General features: G+C 39.2%; 1 protein-coding gene across 4 annotated transcripts in view; it reads right to left on the bottom strand.

Moving 5' to 3' along the window:
* CNTNAP2 (contactin associated protein 2) overlaps positions 1-20,143 on the bottom strand; it is a 1,915,205-nt gene that overhangs the window by 332,296 nt on the left and 1,562,766 nt on the right. For all 4 annotated transcript variants that reach the window (XM_032401131.1, XM_032401133.1, XM_032401132.1 and 1 more), the window contains one exon: positions 9,553-9,680. In XM_032401131.1, coding sequence (XP_032257022.1) covers positions 9,553-9,680 — 128 coding nt within the window. The remainder of the gene's footprint in view (positions 1-9,552; positions 9,681-20,143) is intronic.

Raw genomic sequence — 20,143 nt, forward strand, 5'->3', positions numbered from 1 at the left:
GTAAAAGGGAGGGAATAGCTGCATGAAACAGAAATGGTAGACACTATATTACTTTATCCTAAATATAAATTTCATCCAGTTTTTTCTTGATTCTCTAATAGATGGTCCTTGCAGAGGGATGTCAACAGGTTGGAAGGAGGCCTGGCTACTGGAGTTAGGCAGGCTAAGAAGAGTTAGAAAAATAGTTTAGGAGTTTTCTCAAAAATAGAAAGTGCTAAGAATCTGTATGGTACCTGCTGGAGAGCTAGTTTGTGCAAGCACATGCTGAATGCCCCTGGTAACCACTACCTTGAGAATGTAGAGATCTCGTCCTCTCTCTAAATCCCCACCAAGCAGCATGTGCAGAAGATGGGTTGTTCTATGTTCAAGATCGGGGCCCTGGAGGTGGCCAACCTGGGGCGTCTCCCTTGTAATGATGAGCGTCCAGGGGGTAGGACTTGATCCCCTTGGAAATGCTGGCTGAGCAAGGAGGGGAAGGGCCACTGACAGTTGCTAGGGTGAGTTGCTACAATATAAAAGCTTGCTGCACACAGATCCCAACAGCTGATGCTTTGTCCAGTTGGCTGCTCCTGGACTCCCTGTACATAAGCTTCCCCCAATAAACCTATGTCTCAGTTGCTACTTTGGGTCTTTTTTTTTTGGCCTCACTGGACCATCACCCACCTTAGGCTTTGAGTTTGCTGGCAGTAGCTGCACAGAATTGATGTTCCAAACTGAATTCCTTTTGTTGTTTTCTCTTACCATATTAAACATAATTCGCTTCTTTGTAACGTCATCAGATAAAGTCTGGACACTGGTCACCAATAAATGACCGGTTTCAGGTATGATATGGCCACCTAAGGCCCAGGGTGGAATCAACAGCTCGTTTTCTCTCCTTAATCCCAAAGAGAAGCTGAAAAGTTTCCTGTATTACAGATGCTACTTTGAGCCATCATCTTACTTCCTATAGCTGTTAAAGAGTAACTTCTTTTGGGGGTCATCAGCATTGAGCCAGAAAAATGGTCAGTTTTGCAGGCAAAGAAACAACCAGACTTAATTTTGGTGCATCAGACTCTCATTATACTTAAACAATACCAGGTGCATTTTTCCATATGTAAATTTGGAGGATTAAGATGAAGACTTTATCTCCTTGAAATAAGTAAATAAGTAAATATACATAAGAAATAAAATGCCTCAGAGTTTCTTCTCAGCTCTAATTCTCGGGTTGAGTTGTCTTTTTACAAATTCAATTCCAAGGTGTTAGGTTATTTGACAGAAAGTGCTAGCTTTTTGCTTTCTTTGTTGTTTTTGGTTTTATTTTTTCACATGCAGAAAACCGAGGCAGTTGGGGCTAACTTAGTATCTTTGGTCAAACCATAAGAGTAAGCCAAGTACCCAATGAAAATGAGGTCATCCCGTGGCAATCCTGACTTCTTGAGTCAGTCACACTCTTATCTCAGGTATGATAATGGAAAGGACACCAGAGCAGAATATTTGAGGTATATATGTCTCGTCACAACTCGGTTAAAAACCAGCAAAATAGTTCTGTTAAATAACAGGCCATATTTTAAGTTCAAGCCCAATTTGCATCCTATTCAGTGTAATAGAATTACATCCTAAAGGCCTAAATGCCGTGAAACAAAATTGATTAGGATAATCTACTAGAATGCAATTAAGGAATACTTAAAGCACTGGACATAGGGATTACGGAAAAGATTGTCAAGCTACCTCATTGTCTAAAGCTTGAGTAAGTTAAGAGAAACCCTGAACAGAAGAGGCACAGATAGAATCTTAATGGGCAAATGACCTCTCCTTCATCAAAAGACCAAGCTGCCCTTGCTGAGTCTGGTTTTTCTATTCACACTTAAGGATTGAGAGAGATTCTCAATTAGGCGTTGGTCTAGGGACTGATATTTTCCCCCTTCTAGGCAGCCTGAAGGATTCATTTACTTTAAGATCACTGACTCTTGGGCTGGCTCAAAGAGAAAATGGATGGATGGGACATGGGGTCCCCTTTACTTTTCAACTGAGGCTATACACGTAGGTCATGGAGCAGTTTACCATGCCAATTAGTGAACACAGATTCAAATGCACTGCTTTCTAGGCATGTATCTGGTAAGTTCTGAACTAAGATTTATTTTAAAGACAGTAATACATAATGCTTGCAATAGTTTAGTACAATTTATTTTTTATCCCGATGACCGTGGTAAGATTGTTACTTCGGAAGTGTCAGCAAACTTCAGGAAGAGGAGATTGTTAAAGGTTTTCTTCAGGGAAGTTTCTGAGTTTCCAAGGCCTGCATGTAGTAGGGATTATGAAAAGCCAAGCAGGTATCATAAAGCAGATGAACTGGAACATGGTTTTAATTATGCCAGAGTGAGGTAGTTTATAACTCACAGTTTAGCACCCTAACAATAGGCTCGAAGCACTGACTAATTGTAATTTTGTGTAATAACCTTGAGACATGGATAAACAAAAGTGTGGAATAGTCTGCTTGGGTCTCTGAGGGGGTAGGGGGGTTAATCTAATTTAGATTAAACAATGAGTTCTATAAATTTAATACTTCACGTGCATCTTAATTTAGAAATGCCAGAGAAAATAGAAAAACTTGGCAAAAGAGTTCTTTTTTAATCCTTAATTTGAAGATAATCATCAGATTCAAGGGATTTTCAAGGTACAAAGGAATAAAAGTTTTCATTTAGTGAAGATGAATAAATGAGCAAAAATCTTATCGAGGTTAAAAATAGTTGTGCATATAAATCGAGTGACAGCTCTTCTCCTGGACCCCTATTAGCAATTATTGTCTGTGAAAGTTTTCTGCAATTCATCATCAAGTGTCTCAGTGGGATTGTCTCCACTGTGAGCCTGAAATGCTTATTTAAATCTTTTGAGGTTATTTAACCATTCGTATTCATCTAATGAACACATATTTGAGCATCTCAATGTGGCAGGCATTTCCCTTGGCACTGGGATGTAGATCTCTGCCTAAGTTCCTATCCCCTGCTGGGGGTGAGAGCACCAATAATGCAAACAAATAGAGAAAACAGACTGTGGTCTAATCATGATCTATCTGGTCTTCATCCCAAGTTCCTGGAATGGAACGTCTAGACTTCTTGAGTGATAGGAAGGTCTTTGTTATTCATGGTAGTCCCTGATGGCTTATGCTAACGAGGTGACTGGTGGTGGGTCCTACCTCGTTTCAAGATGGGGGCTGGCCCTGCCAGAAAAGCCAACTGAGGAATTCGAGGGTTGGGGCTTTGAGCCAGGAGCTATCAGCCCCAACTCCAGGGGAGAGAAGGAAGAGACGCTGGAGACTGAATTCACTTATGTGGCCAATGATTTATTCAATCATGCCTACATATGAAACTCCACTAAAAACTCTGGACACCCAAACCTTGGCGAGCTGGTCGGTGACACACACTGATATGTGGGGAGGGTGATGTCCACGAGGAGAGGACAAGGGAGCTTCTCATCTGAGCCCCTCCCAGACTTCACCCTGTGCATCCTTCCATTCAGCTACTCTTGACTTGTAACCTTTATAATAAAACTTTAATCTTAAATACAGTGCTTTCCTGAATTCTGTGAGTCATTCTAGTGCATTACTGATCCTGAGGAAATAGTGGGAAGCCCCAAATTTATAGTCAGTTGGTCAGGGGAGCAGGGTGGCCTGGAACCCCCAGACTTGTGGCCCGTGTCCAAAGTGAAGGCAGCCTTGTTAGGGACCATGAAATCCACGCTAATTCCAAGCCCTCAGTGTCAGGATTGCAGACATAATTTCAGACAGCCAGAACCAGTCTAACTCTCTTCTGCAAATGTATTTTTAAAGATCACCTGGAAAGCTCATCAAAAGAACAATCATGGGGATTCAGTTGACAGAACAAAGTCCCTCCTGTATCTGGGGTCCTTTTACTTCAGCAAAGTGCCAAGTTTAGAGAAGGGACGGGGACAAAAATATAGCAGGACTCAGCCAGACGAATCTCCTCTGTGGGATGTGATTCCTCCAAACGGGAGCAGTATTTGAAAGGACAGGTAGGAAAGTCAGTCACACACGCATGCAAATACCATATCTACTGTAAAATAGAAATACCCTTTTTTCCCCAAACCGTAACTAACACTTGACTTCCCATTTCCGAACTGAGTCTGTGGCTAAAGTTGAATGGCCAAATAGCATTAAAGAGCTGATCCTTCTGGGGGAGTTGTCCTCTTTTAATTGTTTAAAGTCACTCTGGAGTCCAGAAGACCAAAGCTAAGCCTTCCTTCTTTCTCCCTCTACTGCCTTTGTAATTGGAGCTGCTCTCAGATCCGCCCAGAGCCCAGAGAGCTCCAGTCCTTTAACGGGAATCAGCCTACTTTTTGATCCTGAAAATTTCACTATTTCTGCTTGTTCTTAGAGATACTCCTGCTTCTCAGCTGGTAGCAGCCCATGGCAATAGCAGCGGAGGCTGGGATGTTAAGAAAAAAATAGAGGTTAATCATTTCTACACATCATTCTCCATTATCTTCCTGCCTTCTACTGTCAACGAAAAAACTACTTAAGGTCAAAGTAAAAACAAAACAAAGCACAAAAGTTACCAACTTTCTGCCATCGACCCTTCATCCCCATGGTTGCGGGTTTTCGATCAGGCTTTCCAGATGGCTGATCTCACAGTGGGGTGAGAGTAAGAGTGCCAGCACCACATTATTACCCTGCTCAGCTGTTGGGAGGCAGGGACCCGAGGTCAGAATTCCAGGTCAAAGCTCTGAAAGCTCACGTCAAACTGTCTCAATGTGCTCTGCCATACACCCACTGGGAGACCCTGGGCCAGTCACTTAACCTCCCTAGACCCAAGTTCCCTCATCTGTAACATGAAGGGTCTGCACTGTTTGAGCTTTGAGAGTCGTCTACCATTAGAATGCTGTGATCCTTTGTTCTTGCTTGTAGCTTTACTTGAAGCAAGTATATACAGCCACATTTTTGTGGGAAGAAATGGGGAAAGGAAAAGGATGGGGAGCATCTTCTGAATGATCAAATTTAATCCATTCTGGGATCAGGTCTGGCACCACGCAGAGCTTCTGGCCCCAGGTCTGAAACTTATTGGCACATCACCCCATAAATCTGGTTCTGTTTCCTCACTGGTACGCTCGAGTCAAAGATCCCACCTCATCCAGGATGTTGGGACAATCAAGAGAGAGATGAATATAAAGTGGCTTATAACGTGCATGCTGGGCCCTTTGCCTTCCTCATCTCTTCCAAGCCTAAAGCAGCAAAATAAAAGGGGATAAGAAAACTCCTCTCTGGAGCCCAAATAATGGCTTCCTTTCCATAATTGGGGATGGCATTCTGAGCTCAGGTGAGCGGCTGCCCCTCTCTCCTTGTCCGGTCCTTCTCTGTGCATGGAGGGCGTCTCACACTGATGCTCAAAGGGAGATGGTGTGGCCTGTGTGTGCGTGCCTGGCACATCCGTATTACCCTTGGAAATGTCTTATCCATGGAGAAACAGGGTGTGGATATGGTCATTGCCTTGTCTTTCTCGGCGAGGGAATGGCTGGTTATAGCCGTGGCTTGTGAGAGTCTTGCAGAAAAGAGCACGGCCTTGGAAGTACATGGACACACAAGACTGCATTCTCAGAGAACTTATGCCCACTCTGGTTCAGATGGAACTCCATCACCATCTTAGTTCCTTCACGCTCGGCTGGTTTTGTCTCTGCCCTCCTGTGTTCTTGAGCTGGATGTGTTGCCTCCTTCCTCACCTTTTCTTCTTGGCCTCTCTGAGTCACATCAGAGAAACTGGATTTGCACGTGAAACATCCAGCTTGACCCTGGCGCCCTGCTGGCCTATCTTACAGCCAGAGTGGGTTTCTGGCATGGACTGGGAAGGAGTCCTAGAGTAACACATTTTCGTGAATGGTTTCTACCCACGTGTGTTGAAAACACTTGCTTTTGTAGCAAACTTGCTGCTAATTAATTTTTTAAGTCCCTGAATCCCTAGAGAAGATATGGAAAATCTTTAGCTCATAAAGCTGAGAATAAAGCAATTATTTAGCACATACTTTATTTCTAGAATTAATTATATTCACTATATATACTACGAATAAGATTTCTACCTCCCAAATCCAAAATATTTTATTTTTGTACGGACTCCACAGAAGGTTTGCAACTCTCTGCAAGAATGATGATGCATTTACATTTGAAAACCATTTCTACCTACCAGTGGCTGGTCCTCTAAATAGCTCTTTTGTTTCTTCCTTGGTGAGGATGCCTGGTTTAAGAGGGGGATTTGTAACTTCACCACACTTTTTATCTTAGCTAACCACCCATCCCTAGGCATACTTTCATTTTTATTTAGATTTGAGGTTTCCATTTGAACGTATCAAAAAAACAAAAAAAACAAAAAAAACCCAACCACCATCACCACCACCACCAAAACCTCAGAACACTACACTATAAGAGCATAAGCATTTTCAGCACTGTAAGGGAAATGCAGCAGACCCGGGTGGAACTCACTGATTTTCTTTAGCATTTGGATTATATGGGTCTATGAGTTCAGATGAGTCAAAGTAAAAATGAAACTCAGCAGGCACAATGAAATCAACTGAAACCACCGAAACGGTTGGTCAGAGCCTCCAAAAATTGTTTCATTCTTTAAGACTGGGGGATAGAACGTGGACCTAATTCAAGACACAGCTTTCCAAGCTGTCATCACTTGACTCCTCAAATAGAGAAAGACATTTTCCAACAACAGATTTGCTTTTTTAAACCGTAGCTTTGTAGAGCCTTCAGTAAATGATACAAAGTAAGTTAATCTCTATAAACAACAGGATAAGTACACTATGCCCCTTTTTAAATTATAACCATTGGAATTTAATCCCCGAAACATTCATGCTATATTGGTAACTGGACGAGGGTGGGTGGGATAAGACCCAAATGGCTATTTTTTTTTTTAATGATTTAATTTAATCATCAACTGACTCAGGGAAACAACCTTGACCTTGAACAGAGAAAGCTGTTTATGTTCTCTGCTCTGTCTTTCCTCCTGGAGCCTCCCAGAGGCTACAAGGGCATACAGAAATTTGTAGTGTAAATGACATTTTAAAAGAAATAGTTTGTTCATTTGTAAACAGAAAGGCTAATATTTAACCTTCCCCACCTCATGGGGGGCCTGTAAAAGTATCGGAGGAAATCAAACATGTTAAAAACTGTAAAATGATATGATGTGGAACCCTTTCTCATTACTGTGCCCGGTTAGAACATTCTTAAAGGGAAGATAGGCACCAAAACTGCTACCTGGCAATTCAGGTACAAGGTATGATGTTCTGAGATGCCTGCAAAAAGGGAAGATTTCTCTCTCTCTCAGACACAAAAGCATCCCATATAATTGCAATTAAATATTGACTGTGCTTTTGCTTTATGCAGTATCAGGCAAAATACGGATTAAGAGTCTCTCTGAAGCTTCAGTTCTGTAAGGACACTGAGCTCATACGGCGCCCACGAATAAAACAGCTCTTCGTCTTATCAACGGGTCCTAAAGATGTCTCTAAGAACAACAGCCTTAGAAAAGAAATGCAAATAAACACTGACCACTATACTTCTCCTATTTTCTCTTTTGAAATACAAAGTCTGCCTGAAATACACCATATTACACTCCTTTCTTGAGCATCAGTAGCACTAATTTTATATTGCAGAATCTAATCTTCTATTATAAAACATTTTGTTTTCCAATACTTTTTCCTGTGCATTTCTCAAAATGTAGTTTGACATCTTTTTCTTATTTCTCAAGAGTATTTAGTAAAGTGCCAGACAAATAGCAGACATGTAATAAGTTCTTCTTGAAGACTGATTTATTGATTAAGGGAAGCAAGCTAATATTAGCTATAAACTGTTAATACACTTCAACATATACTAGTCAATGTGGCTGCAATCTTCTCTTTAAGAGTGATAACAAAAGTCTGCAGAAGTGGGATTTTTATAACTATCCCAAGTTAGTCAATTACTTCCTGGGGCACCCTTCCTTTCATTCATAGCTAACTCCAGAATTAGAATTAGTGAGTGAGAAATATTTTACATTTATATATTAATGAATAATTATGACATAATGAAACTGAATTTCAACAGACAGCACATGAGAACCTGCCTATTTTGAGAGCGATCCTATCATACATCCATCTCTCAAAATACTTTAAAAAATGTATACTTATTATTATTTTATGTCAATATCTTTTTCTTAAGCAGTTGAAATTAAATTTCTTGCTGCATAGTCCTACTAAGACTGGCTCGACGAATAAAGTATTCTTGTTCAATAAATGTATGATAAAGCTCTTTGACCAGTCTCAATTTTAAAGGCAGCATTTTCATTTTCTCTAACTAAGAAAAGAAAAATCAGCACAAACTCCATCTCTCTTTTGTATCAGGAACATTGCCTTGTTTAATTGCCAACAGGCCCAATTTACTAAGTAGTAAACATTTAAGCATGCACCATTACATTCCTTAGGACACCTCTTGGAGTCGATGCAATAATTTATTGTATCTAGTAGGTCTAATTCTCCTTTGATTTATGGAAGTGGTAATAATATTCCATCACACAGAATGCTTTGCTAGGAGGAATCCAGATCCAGGCACTAAAATCTTTATGGCCTCCCCAGGAGGAGCTGGGATGCAGGTGGTATTCTCATTACCACAGCCGAGAAAGTGGAGGGGTTTGCCTGAGGTCTCCCAGAAAGTCAGTTATTTAAGGAACACAATCTAGGTCTCCTGATGCCTAGCACACAATCACAAAAAAAAAAAAAAAAAGAGCATAGAACTACCAGGGGAGTTGCCCAAATCACGTGCATAGACAAGAAGCGAGAAAACGACGTCCAGGATGCTCATTGCAGAATCCCCATAGCAACCTGACACCATTCCCCTCCGACTGCACATAAAGCACACTCAAGGGTATCAAATAACATAAAATCCTAATGGTGCCCTTAATTAGGCGGGATCATCGCTCTAACTCCCTGACCTCCCACAGTCCAAGCTAGCAGCCCCAAATTCCTCGAATCCTGAAAGCAAGACGGAGTTACAGAAACAATCCTTGGCTTACAGGGGACCATCAAGCTCTGATGCTGATGAAATTTGATAGCAATAATGTCAAACTTTATATGACCATAATCCAAGTTTACAATGATACATTAAGCCATAATGTGACTATTTATGTCACCATAACTCAGTTTATGGTGATCTCAATAGTCATGCTAATGGCATTAACACCAGCACTCGGTGCAACCACAGCTGTTGACTGCCACTCGTATGCTATTAGCATTGCTATTTATATCACCATAAACTTAGGTAGTCAAACTTGTTACATATGAATATCAAGGAAGATGGATATCCATGTTTTATGCCCAAACCTAGGCTCCTGTCCTGGAGGCTTTACGGCTGTCACCCTCCTGTATGTTTTAAGGTCTATCTAGCTCTCCATTTGGCTCTATTTTCATTGCATGATGTCTCTTTGGGAGTTACAGGAGAGCAAGTCTGTTTCCTGCCATCCGCTGACTTTCTGGGAAATGCTATTTCAGACTGATAAGAAAGTGCAAGCCACAGCTTCTGGGCAAACTTACTGTCTCCTTGGCAGCGCAGGGGGCCCACACTCAGTTTGGCTTCTGAGCCTTGACGGTCAGTATCTCCAACTACCACCTGGCTTACTGGCAGGTGGTCTTTGTAGGATAAGAAGCCAGCGTCCTTCCTCCTGAATCATAGGGAAAAACAGAAAAGGATGAGGAGGCTAAATCAGAAACATGTCTTTTCTGATAATTGTTTAAATTGTCTAATAATTGACCACATTCCAATAAATGCTCAGAGGTTCATTCACTAAGTAGAACCACAGTTCAAGATGTGTTCTCTGTCTTCCATCAAGTGGTCTCATGACGTATTAATCAGAAGCAGCTGTGACATCATTGCCTTCTGGAAAACGGAGTTGACATCCTGATTTCCAGAGAGTCACAACCAATATTTGCATCCCACACTGCTTGAAAAACACACACACCAAATGCTTGAGCACGTATGCAGTTTGCTGTCGTCAGGAATCAAAAGTTCAATGAAGTCAACCCGATCTCTTGGATAATATATGAAACAAAACCCTATTAAAAAACCTCTTTGTCTCCTTAATTGCTTTGAAGCAGTTGGCTTTCTTCCATGCTGTGCATCAGCTAAATAAGGGACATTTTTTGTTCCTTCCTCTTTTCTTGCTTATTTCAACAACTCAAAGAGTTTATGTGAAGTTTCCAACATACAGCAGGTGCTCACCAAGTGTCTATTTCCATCTATAATGAAGAGTGAAGATTCAAGCCCAATTTGATTTTTCTCTTGGATTCATTTTCCTGCTTATTCTATACTTATCTTGTTTCAGGTCTCCTAACTCTACCCTGTACCCACCCTAAATAAAGGAAGAGGAGCACAGAAATCTAGGAGATGAGCCCAACATGAGATATGGTGCAGCGCAGACTTCACCTTAAGAAGAAATCCCTGCCCCCTCATCCTCTTTTTGCGCTGCTGTGGTTGAGAAATCCCCTCATTTGGGGCTGGATGGATGGGAGGCACAAATCATTATAAAGTCATTCCACAGACTTACCCTTTTGTATGATTTCTTTTGCATTGTGCAGTGTGAATATAAATAACAATTTTGAAATTATACACACAACTGGTAACAGAAAACTGACTTTGGATGATAGAATGCATCCAGATAGAGAGGCAATTCAACAATCAGGTTAGAGATTTGTCTTTCACATCTCTTGGCAAATAGTTCAGGGAATTGAGGGGAACCAACTTGGACGCCTGCCTTTAAAATGCTATGCTGTTAGGAATAGTTACTTATCCCTCCAACCTTCTGGAATGTCAGTGAACACGCACTCCCTCATGGGTCAGGATCCATGGAAAACCCAGGAAGGAGTCAGAATTCAGCCAGTGAGCCTCAAAAAAAGTGTATTTTTACACTCCTTTGGTTTTTTCATTGTCCTTGAGCTTCCAAAATAATTTTCTTTTTTTTTTTTTTTAAGATTTGTTTATCAAGTAAGAACTAAGATCATGCAGAAAAGCCCTGTGATTCTCATTGACGTTTTATCTACTGATGACCTGGCCTCAAATATCTCAGTGGAATCTTTTGCAAACCCAACTCCTTTTATTAGAACTTCTATCAATTAAAATCACGTTAGAAAGGGGAAAAAAAAGTTTGCCATTAAACTTGATATGTAATGTTTCTTAAAGCAACAATAAATGAAAACACCCTTTAACAACATACTGGAATTTGACAACCTCCTAGGAATGATGTGCATTCCTGTGGAATTTCAGCCTGATATTCTCCACAAGTTCATTATCACTTAGAATTACATGACTCTAAATCAGGAGCCTGCAAACTAAGTGCTGACAACTATTCATCTTGTTGGCCCATGAGCCAAGAATGATTTTTGCATTTCAAGGGGTTGGAAAAAATCCAGAGCAGAATAATATTTTGTGTCATGTGAAAATTACATGAAATTCAAAGTGAGTGTGCATAAATAAAGTTATATTGAAACGCAGCCACTTTTTTAAAAAAAACATATGGTCTATGGTGCTTTACACTATAATGGCGAAATTGAGTAGTTGTGACAGAGACCATATGGCACTTGAAGCCTAAAATATTTATTATCTGGCCCTTTATAGAAGAAATCTGCCAACTCCTGCTCTAAATCATCAGGATCCATTTTTCCTTTGGGAATTTATTGAGCAAATATTCCACTGACTACCATGGTGGACTGTCATGCAACTTGTCCCCACAGTTGAGTGTGCAGTTAGGGAAGAGACATGGGAATATCTCTGAGGTGGGGAAAGAAACATTTAAGCTAAAATTTATTTAATCGAAAAGTGAGAAATAATTTAAACTTTGTTAATAATTAATGTTTGGATTGACCGCACTATATGGCAGGCAGTCATGTATCAGGATGCTCATCATCCTTGCCAATACTTGCCATTGTCGATTCATTTATGTTGAGTGAGAAAGCAACCACTTTATACCAAATTTGTGCTAATGTAAGAGCAATGTGAAAACAGATGTTTGGAAATATTCCAATCATTGTGTAATCTTCTTGCCAAAATCGAATGTGTGTAACCTTGTAAGAACTTACACATCTCTACAGGTTAACAACTTGGAGACACAATTTTTAAATCTTTGTAATAATCTCATAAATGTAGAGTTCCCTTTTGTATACAATTAGATCTCCTGAAATGGTGAGGTTATTTTTAAGTTGCAAGTTCAAAGATAACCATAATGTTTTTTTTTGTTTTTGTTTTTTTTAGTAAAAGTACTTTATTTTCCTCTTGTATTTGCTTTATATCTTGCTTTACAAAGTTATGAAGTTCACAGCTTTATACCAAAATGTAAGAAGGCTATTTGCTTATAAACATTTTTGCCATCAAATGTCATCTGATTTCATTCTTCAATCCATATTCAATATATAAAAAAATTCAGATACCAAGGGTACCGGAGCAGCTCTAGGGCATATATTTCTCTTAAGCAGAGAAAGCTCTTCAACAGCCTTTCCTCCTTGACTTCCTTCCCCACCAATTCAACTGGGCTACTACCTTGAATTTAAAGCAAATCTAGGAAACTTTAGTTGCCATGTGACCCAGCAGGGCCATAATACTTGAGGGCTGGAGGTGAGGTTAGAGATTATTGTCTAATAAGCATTATTTTTGGTTTACACCAGGATTTCACATCCACTTGCACATGGAACTCAGTATAGTCCAAATCACTTCCACTGTAGCTTCTACCCTATCCATTAGATAACGATGTTTTATTCTCATGCATATCCTACTCCATCTACATCCTAAGTAAAAGAGAGATCTAGAACTACCTCATCCCCAAATTAACCACTGCTTTTTTTTAAAGATTTTATTATTTATTTATTTGTCAGAGAAACAGAGAGAGAAAGCGAGGCAGGCAGAGGGAGAAGCAGGCTCCCCGCCCAGCAAGGAGCCCAATGTGGGACTCGATCCCAGGACTCTGGGATCATGACCTGAGCCGAAGGTAGATGCTTAACCAACTGAGCCACCCTGGCGCCCCTTAACCACTGTTTTGAATGGCATATTGAAGTTTCCCAAAGGCTTCAGATCAGCTAATAATTGTAACACTCAGATATTCCTTACCAAACCAGGAAAACAGAGCTGAGAAAAAAAGATAAAGTTACCCCCTCAATCATTTTTTGAGCAGAGATCTCAATAGGGCTCCAGAGATTTTAAAGTCACAAACAGCTGTGTGTGAAACTCACAAAGCAGTGGACTCTGCTAGAAACAAACTGGTTGTGAAAACAAATTCATAGATGGCAATGAAGTGATGTGACTAGTACAGAGTTTCTGATGTGATCTTAGGGCACAGCCCACTTTCTTTTCTTTGTTTAGTTTTTATTTTAATTCCACTTAGTTAACATGCCATGTTATATTAGTTTCAGGTCTACAATATAGTGATTCAACAGTTCCATACATCACCCAGTGCTCATCACAAGTGCGCTCCTTAATCCCCATCACCTAACTCACCTATTCCCCTACCCCGCCCTTCCCCTATGGTAACCGAAGTTTGTTCTCTATAATTAAGAGTCTGTATCTTGCTTTGGCTTTCTCTTTCGCTCTCTGTCTCTCTCTCTCATTTTTGCCCTTCGCTTTTTTTGTTTCTTAAATTCCACATGTAAGTGAAATCATAGGGTATTTGTGTTTCTCTGACTGACTTATTTCGCTTAGCATTATACCATCTGGCTTCATCCATGTGGTTGCAAATGGCCAGGTTTCATTCTTTTTTATGGCTGACTAAGATTTCATTATATGTCTCACTTCTTCTTTATCCATTCATCCGTCGATGGACACTTGGGCTGTTTCCATAATTTGGCTATTATAGATAATGCTACTATAAACATCAGGGTGCATGTATCCCTTTGTATTAGTGTTCTTGTATTCTTTGGGTAAATACGTCGTAGGGCAATTGCTGGATTGTAGTAGGGTAGTTCTACCTTTAACTTTTTGAGGAATTTCCATACTGTTTTCCAGACTGGTGGCACCAGCTTGCATTCCCACCAACAGTGTAAGAGGGTTCCTCTTTCTCCACATTCTCACCACCAACACCTCTTGTTTCTTGTGTTGTTGATTTTAGCAATTCTGACAGGTATGAGGTGATAGCTCACTATAATTTTGATTTGTATCTCCCTGATGATCAGCAATGTTGAGCATTTTTTCATGTCTGTTGGCCATCTGTTTGTCTTCTTCAGAAAAATCTCTATCCATGTCTTCTGCCCAATTTTTAATTGGATTATTCATTTTGGGGGTGTTGAGTTTTATAAGTTCTTTATATATTTTGGATACTAACCCTTTATCAGATATGTCACTTGCAAATATCTTCTCCCATTCCATAGTTTGCCTTTTAGTTTTGTTGATTATTTCCTTCACTGTGCAGAAGCCTTTTATTTTGATGAGGTCTAGTTTATTTTTGCTTTTGTTCCCCTTGCCTCAGGAGACATATCTAGAAAGAAGTTGCTATGGCCCATATCAAACAGCTTACCTCCTGTGTTCTCCTCTAGGATTTTAATGGTTTCGGGTCTCAAATTTAGTTTATTTGTGTGTATGGTATAAGAAAGTGGTCCAGTTTCATTCTTTTGCATGTAGCTGTCCAGTTTTCCCAACACCATTTGTTGAAGAGACTGTATTTTTCTCATTGCATATTCTTGCCACTTTTGTCAAGGATTAATTGACCATATAGTGTGGAATCATTTTTGGGTTTTCTATTCTGTTCTCTTGATCTATGTATCTATTTTTGCGCCAGTACCATATTGTTTTGATCACTACAGCTTTGTAATATAACTTAAAGTCCAGAATTGTGATGCCTCCAGCTTTGCTTTTCTGATTTAAGACTGTTTTGGCTATTCAGGGTCTTCTGTGGTTCCACACGAATTCTAGGATTGTTTGTTCTAGCTCTGTGAAAAATGCTGGTGGTATTTTGATAGGGATTGCATTACATCTGTAGATTGCTTTGGGTAGTAAAGACATTTTAACAATATTTGTTCTTTCAATCTGTGAGCATGGAATGTCTTTCCATTTCTTTGTGTCCTCTTCAATTTCTTTCATCAGTGTTTTATAGTTTTCAGAGTACAGGTCTTTCACCTCTTTGGTTAGGTTTATTCCCAGGTATCTTATTGTTTTTGGTGGAAATGTAAATGGGACTGATTCCTTAATTCTTGTTCTGCTGCTTCATTTTGGTGTACAGAAATGCAACAGATTTCTGTTGATTTTGTATACTGCAACTTTACTGAATTTATCAGTTCTGGCAGTTTTTGGGTGGAATCTTTTGGTTTTCTATATAGAGTATCACGAAATCTGCAAATAGTGAAAGTTTCACTTCTTCCTTACCAATTTGGATTCCTTTTATTTCTTTTTGTTGTCCGATTGCTGTGGCTAGGACTTCTAATACTATGTTGAATAAAAGTGGTGAGGGTGGACATCCCTGTCTTGTTCCTGACCATGGAGGAAAAACTTTCAGTTTTTCCCCATTGAGGATGACATTAGCTGTGGGTTTTTCATATATGGCTTTTGTGATGTTGAGGTGTGTTTCCTCTAAACCTACTTTGTTGAGGGTTTTTATCATGAATGGATGTTGTACTTTGTCAAATGCTTTTTCTGCATCTATTGAAATGATCATATGGGGTGCGTCTGCCTTCGGCTCAGGTCATGATCTCCAGGTCCTGGGATCAAGCCTGCATCGGGCTCCCTGCTCAGCGGGGAGCCTGCTTCTCCCTCTCCCTCTGCCTCTCCCCCCTGCTTGTGCTCTGTCTCTCTCTCAAATGACTAAATAAAATCTTTTAAAAAATGATCATACGGTTCTTATCCTTTCTTTTATTAATGTGGTATATCACATTGATTGATTTGCAAATACTGAACCACCCTTGCAGCCCAGGAATAAATCCCACTTGATTGTGGTGAATGATTTTTTTAATGTACTGTTGGATTTGGTGTGCTAGTATTTTATTAAGAATTTTTGCACCCATGTTGATCAGGGCTACTGACCTATAGTTCTCTTTTTCAGTGGAGTCTTTATCTAGTTTTGGTATCAGGGTAATGCTGGCCTCATAGAATGAATTTGGAAGTCTTCCTTCTTTTTCTATTTTTTTGGAATAGTTTGAGAAGAATAGGTATTAACTCTTCTTTAAATGTTTGGTAGAATTCCTCTGGGAAGCCATCTGACACTGGACTTTAGTTTGTTGGGAGAGTTTTGATTACTGATTCAATTCTTTGCTGGTTATTGGTCTGTTCAAGTTTTCTATTTCTTCCTGTTTTGGTTTTGGTAGTTTACATGTTTCTAGGAATTGATCCATTTCCTCCAGGTTGTCCAATTTTTTGGCATATAGTTTTTCATAATATTCTCTTGTAATTGTATTTCTGTGGTGTTGGCTGTTATTTTTCCTTACTCATTTGTGATTTTATTTATTTGGTTCCTTTGTCTTTTCTTTTTGGTAAGTCTGGATAGAGGCTTATCAATTTAATTGATTTTTTCAAAGAACCAGCTCCTGGTTTCATTGATCTGTCCTATTGTTTTGTTTTGTTTTGTTTTTTTAGTTTCTATATCATTTGTTTCTGTTCTAATCTTTATTATTTCCTTCCTTCTGCTGGCTTTAGGCTTCAGTTGTTGTTCTTTTTCTAGCTCCTTTATGTGAAAGGGCAGGTTGTTTATTTGAGAATTTTCTTGCTTCTTGAGGTAGGCCTGTATTGCTATATACTTTCCTCTCAAGACCACTTTTGCTATATCCCAAATGTTTTGGGCTGTTGTGTTTTCATTTTCTCTTCTTTCCATGTATTTTTTATTTCTTCTTTTATTTCCTGGTTGACCCATTCATAGTTTAGTAGCATGTTGTTTAAACTCCATGTATTCGTGGTCTCCAAATTTTTTCTTGTGGTTGACCTCTACTTTCATAGTGTTGTGGTCAGAAAAGGTGCATGGATGCTTTCAATCTTTTTGTATTTGTTGAGGCCTGATTTTTGACCTAATGGGTGAGCTATTCTGGAGAATGCCCCATGTACACTTGAAAGGAATGTGTAGTCTGCTGTCTTAGGAAGCACAACCCATTTCCAAAAAGACATGTAGGTGAAAAGACATAAACTGGAGAGGGACCCATGAGCACACTTATAAGACTGCTGTCTTAGCACCTATATGAAAATTATTTAGCAAGCAAAACAAGCCTTCATTGAAAGTTATGATCTTTACAGATGGAGGTCAATCTAATTTAGGGAGATATTCAGTAACTATTTATCATGTTAGCATAATCTAATTACATCTGTTACTGGGCTTGTACATTAGAAAAATTCTATCATCCATTTCAAATAGGCCCTGAACTCAGATTCTTGCATAATATTTCTATCAGCATTGTTATTAAAGTAAAACTTGATTCTGTGGATTTTCCTTCTCTAACCTGGCCTTACTGTTCTTTTGCTTCAGTACTATTTTCCTGAAGAATTCTGTTGTTCTTCTCTTGCCTTCTTTTAGTATACCTACTAAGAAAGCAAACAAGCCTCTAGGCAGTTTGGCCTTGCCCTTAGCTCAGCGGAAAAAAAAAGAAACCCTAAGAAAAATAGACATCCCAAACTTTTGCAATTGTGAGTTTGATCTTCCACTGGATGTTATAAAAGTTACCATGCTATGAATCTGTCCTATAATTTTAGCAGAGAAGAATTTTTCCTTTGTAAAGTTTTAGAACTACTTGTCTACTTAAAAACAACAACAACCAGAATTACAGTCAGTGAGCTTTATGCATTTCCATCACAGCATCACCTAAGCTAGAAATTTCTGGAAGAATCCAGGAAAGTCAAAGTTTTAGCTACAGAGGATGTCTCACCAAGAGGCGTAGAAATGGGAAATCAAGGCATGAGATAATGCTTGGTATTATTAATAACTACAGAAAATGCCATTAAAATTAGACTGAGATGAGACATCCCTCCTACCAGAGCAGCTATAATAATAATATAAATAGACAGGCAATAACAAGTGTTGATGAGGATTGGAAGAAGCTGGAGTAATCATACATTGCTGGTGGCATTGTAAAGTGGTACAGTTGCTTTAGAAAACAGTTTGACAGTTTCTTAAAAGTTAAGCACAGGGACCTGGGTGGCTCAGTCGGTCAAGCAGCTGGCTCTTGATTTCCGCTCAAGTCATGATCTTGGGGTCGTGGGATTGAGTGAGCCCTATGTCAGGCTCTGTACTCAGCAGGGAGTCTGCTAGAAATTCTCTCTCTCCCTCGCCCTCTGCTCCTCCCCTTGTGCTTTCTCAAATAAATAAATCTTTAAAAAAAAAGTTAAGCACAGATTTACCATATGATCCAATAATTCCATTCATGGATATCTACCCAAGAGAAATGAAAGCTGATGGTCACACAAGGACTTTTAGGTAGCTGTTCATAGCAGCTTTATTCATAATCGCCCCAAAGTGGAAACAACTCAAATGTCTACCAACTGGTGAATGGATAAACAAAGTGTAGTGATCCAGACAAGGAACATTATTCAGCAATAAAGGAAGTGAAATATGCAAAATGAAATAAGCAAAATGAATAAACCTCAGAAACATCTTGCTAAGTGAAATAAGCCAGACACAGAAGACCACATATTATATAATTTCATTTATACAGAATGTCCAGACAAGGCAAAGCTATAGAGACAGAAACTAGGTTAGTGGTTGCATGGGCCTGGGCATGGGAACAAGGATTTATGATAAACAGAAATCTTATAGGGGTAATGAACATGTCCTAAATTGGGACTGAGGTCATTTTTTGCACAGCTCAGTAAATTTACTAAAATTCCTTAAATCATATACTTAAAATGGGTGAATGTTTATGGCATGTAAATTATATTTCAATAGTCATTAAAAAAAAAAAGGACTGTAGACAGTTGTGAATACCAGCTTTCAATGGGAAAGGCATTTCCTTTCTACACATGTCACTGGAAGTGGTAGCACGTGGAAGTACGAAATGGTCTATTTCCTGGCTTTGTGAATATGTACCTGGGGCTACAGAATCTCCACTGACTCCTTTTTTTAGGGGCCTTACCCTGTATCAACATTTACATATTCCACTAACCTTGCTTCCTAAATAGGATCTCAGAACACTGTCCCCTGAACACCCTCGTTCAGTCTGTTCTCACCCTTGGTTTCTGTAAGCATTCTTTAACAGGAGACGAGATTTTAAAATGGCGCAGGACACTCCACCAATATTACCCATGTTCAAGTCTCACCCTCATTCCTTATTCAGCATTTGTACCCTTGACCCCAGCCTGCTATGCTTGTCACTGTCCCAAACTATCTTTAAAATAGGAACTGTACCTCATTCCTCAAAAACCAAACATCCTGGGTTTTTCAGGACATGCCTAACAATAAAGTTCTGTTCACCTGTCACCATTTGCAATTAATATCCTGGAAATGCCAATACTTTTTAGCATATCTTCATCTCATTTCTAAACTATTTGTAATCTTTTGTGTGATTTTTGATTAAAAAAATATGTTCACATTACCTGTGTTTGTATCTTTCCATCCTTCCTGCCTCTTAATAGCTATCCCCAGACACATACCTTTTTCTTAGTGAGTAATCAGAAAAAGTAGGTCAAAAGGTAAAACCCTACAAAAATTTTCCTGAGTTTTTCTGGAAAGTTAATATTCTTCTAATAAGTTTCACTAAAAATGTTAGATTCATTAGTAGTTATTTTTATCAAAAAACCTTTGCATTCTTAGTCTTTCCATCTTTTGAATCAAAAAGCACATAAATAACTTACAGTTGTATAGTTTTAAAATATTTACAGTGCTTTCCCCATGGATGATCTCATTTAATCGTTGCAACTTTGGAAGTACAGGAAATAGGGATATGCATACAGTTGAACCTGACAAAGTTTGACTCCCAAATAATTCTTCAGGAACACATCCAATACACAAAGTGACTCTACCCAGGAATGAAATGCCTCTTCAGGGTATAATGCCAAATGCTACCCGTGTATTAGTTCATACCTAATGTGCATAAGAAATATGGGAAACCAATAAATTTAAGTCAAGGCTAGTTCTAGTTAAAACATTTTTTTGAAATTAAATGAGAATTTTTATTCTTTGTCTTTTCTTTTTGTCATCAACTCCGTCTTTCGACATTTTCTCTGCCTGGGGATGCACCCCAC

The sequence above is a fragment of the Phoca vitulina genome, unplaced genomic scaffold (genome assembly GCF_004348235.1).
Source record: "Phoca vitulina isolate PV1807 unplaced genomic scaffold, GSC_HSeal_1.0 scaffold4, whole genome shotgun sequence".
Taxonomy (NCBI): domain Eukaryota; kingdom Metazoa; phylum Chordata; class Mammalia; order Carnivora; family Phocidae; genus Phoca; species Phoca vitulina.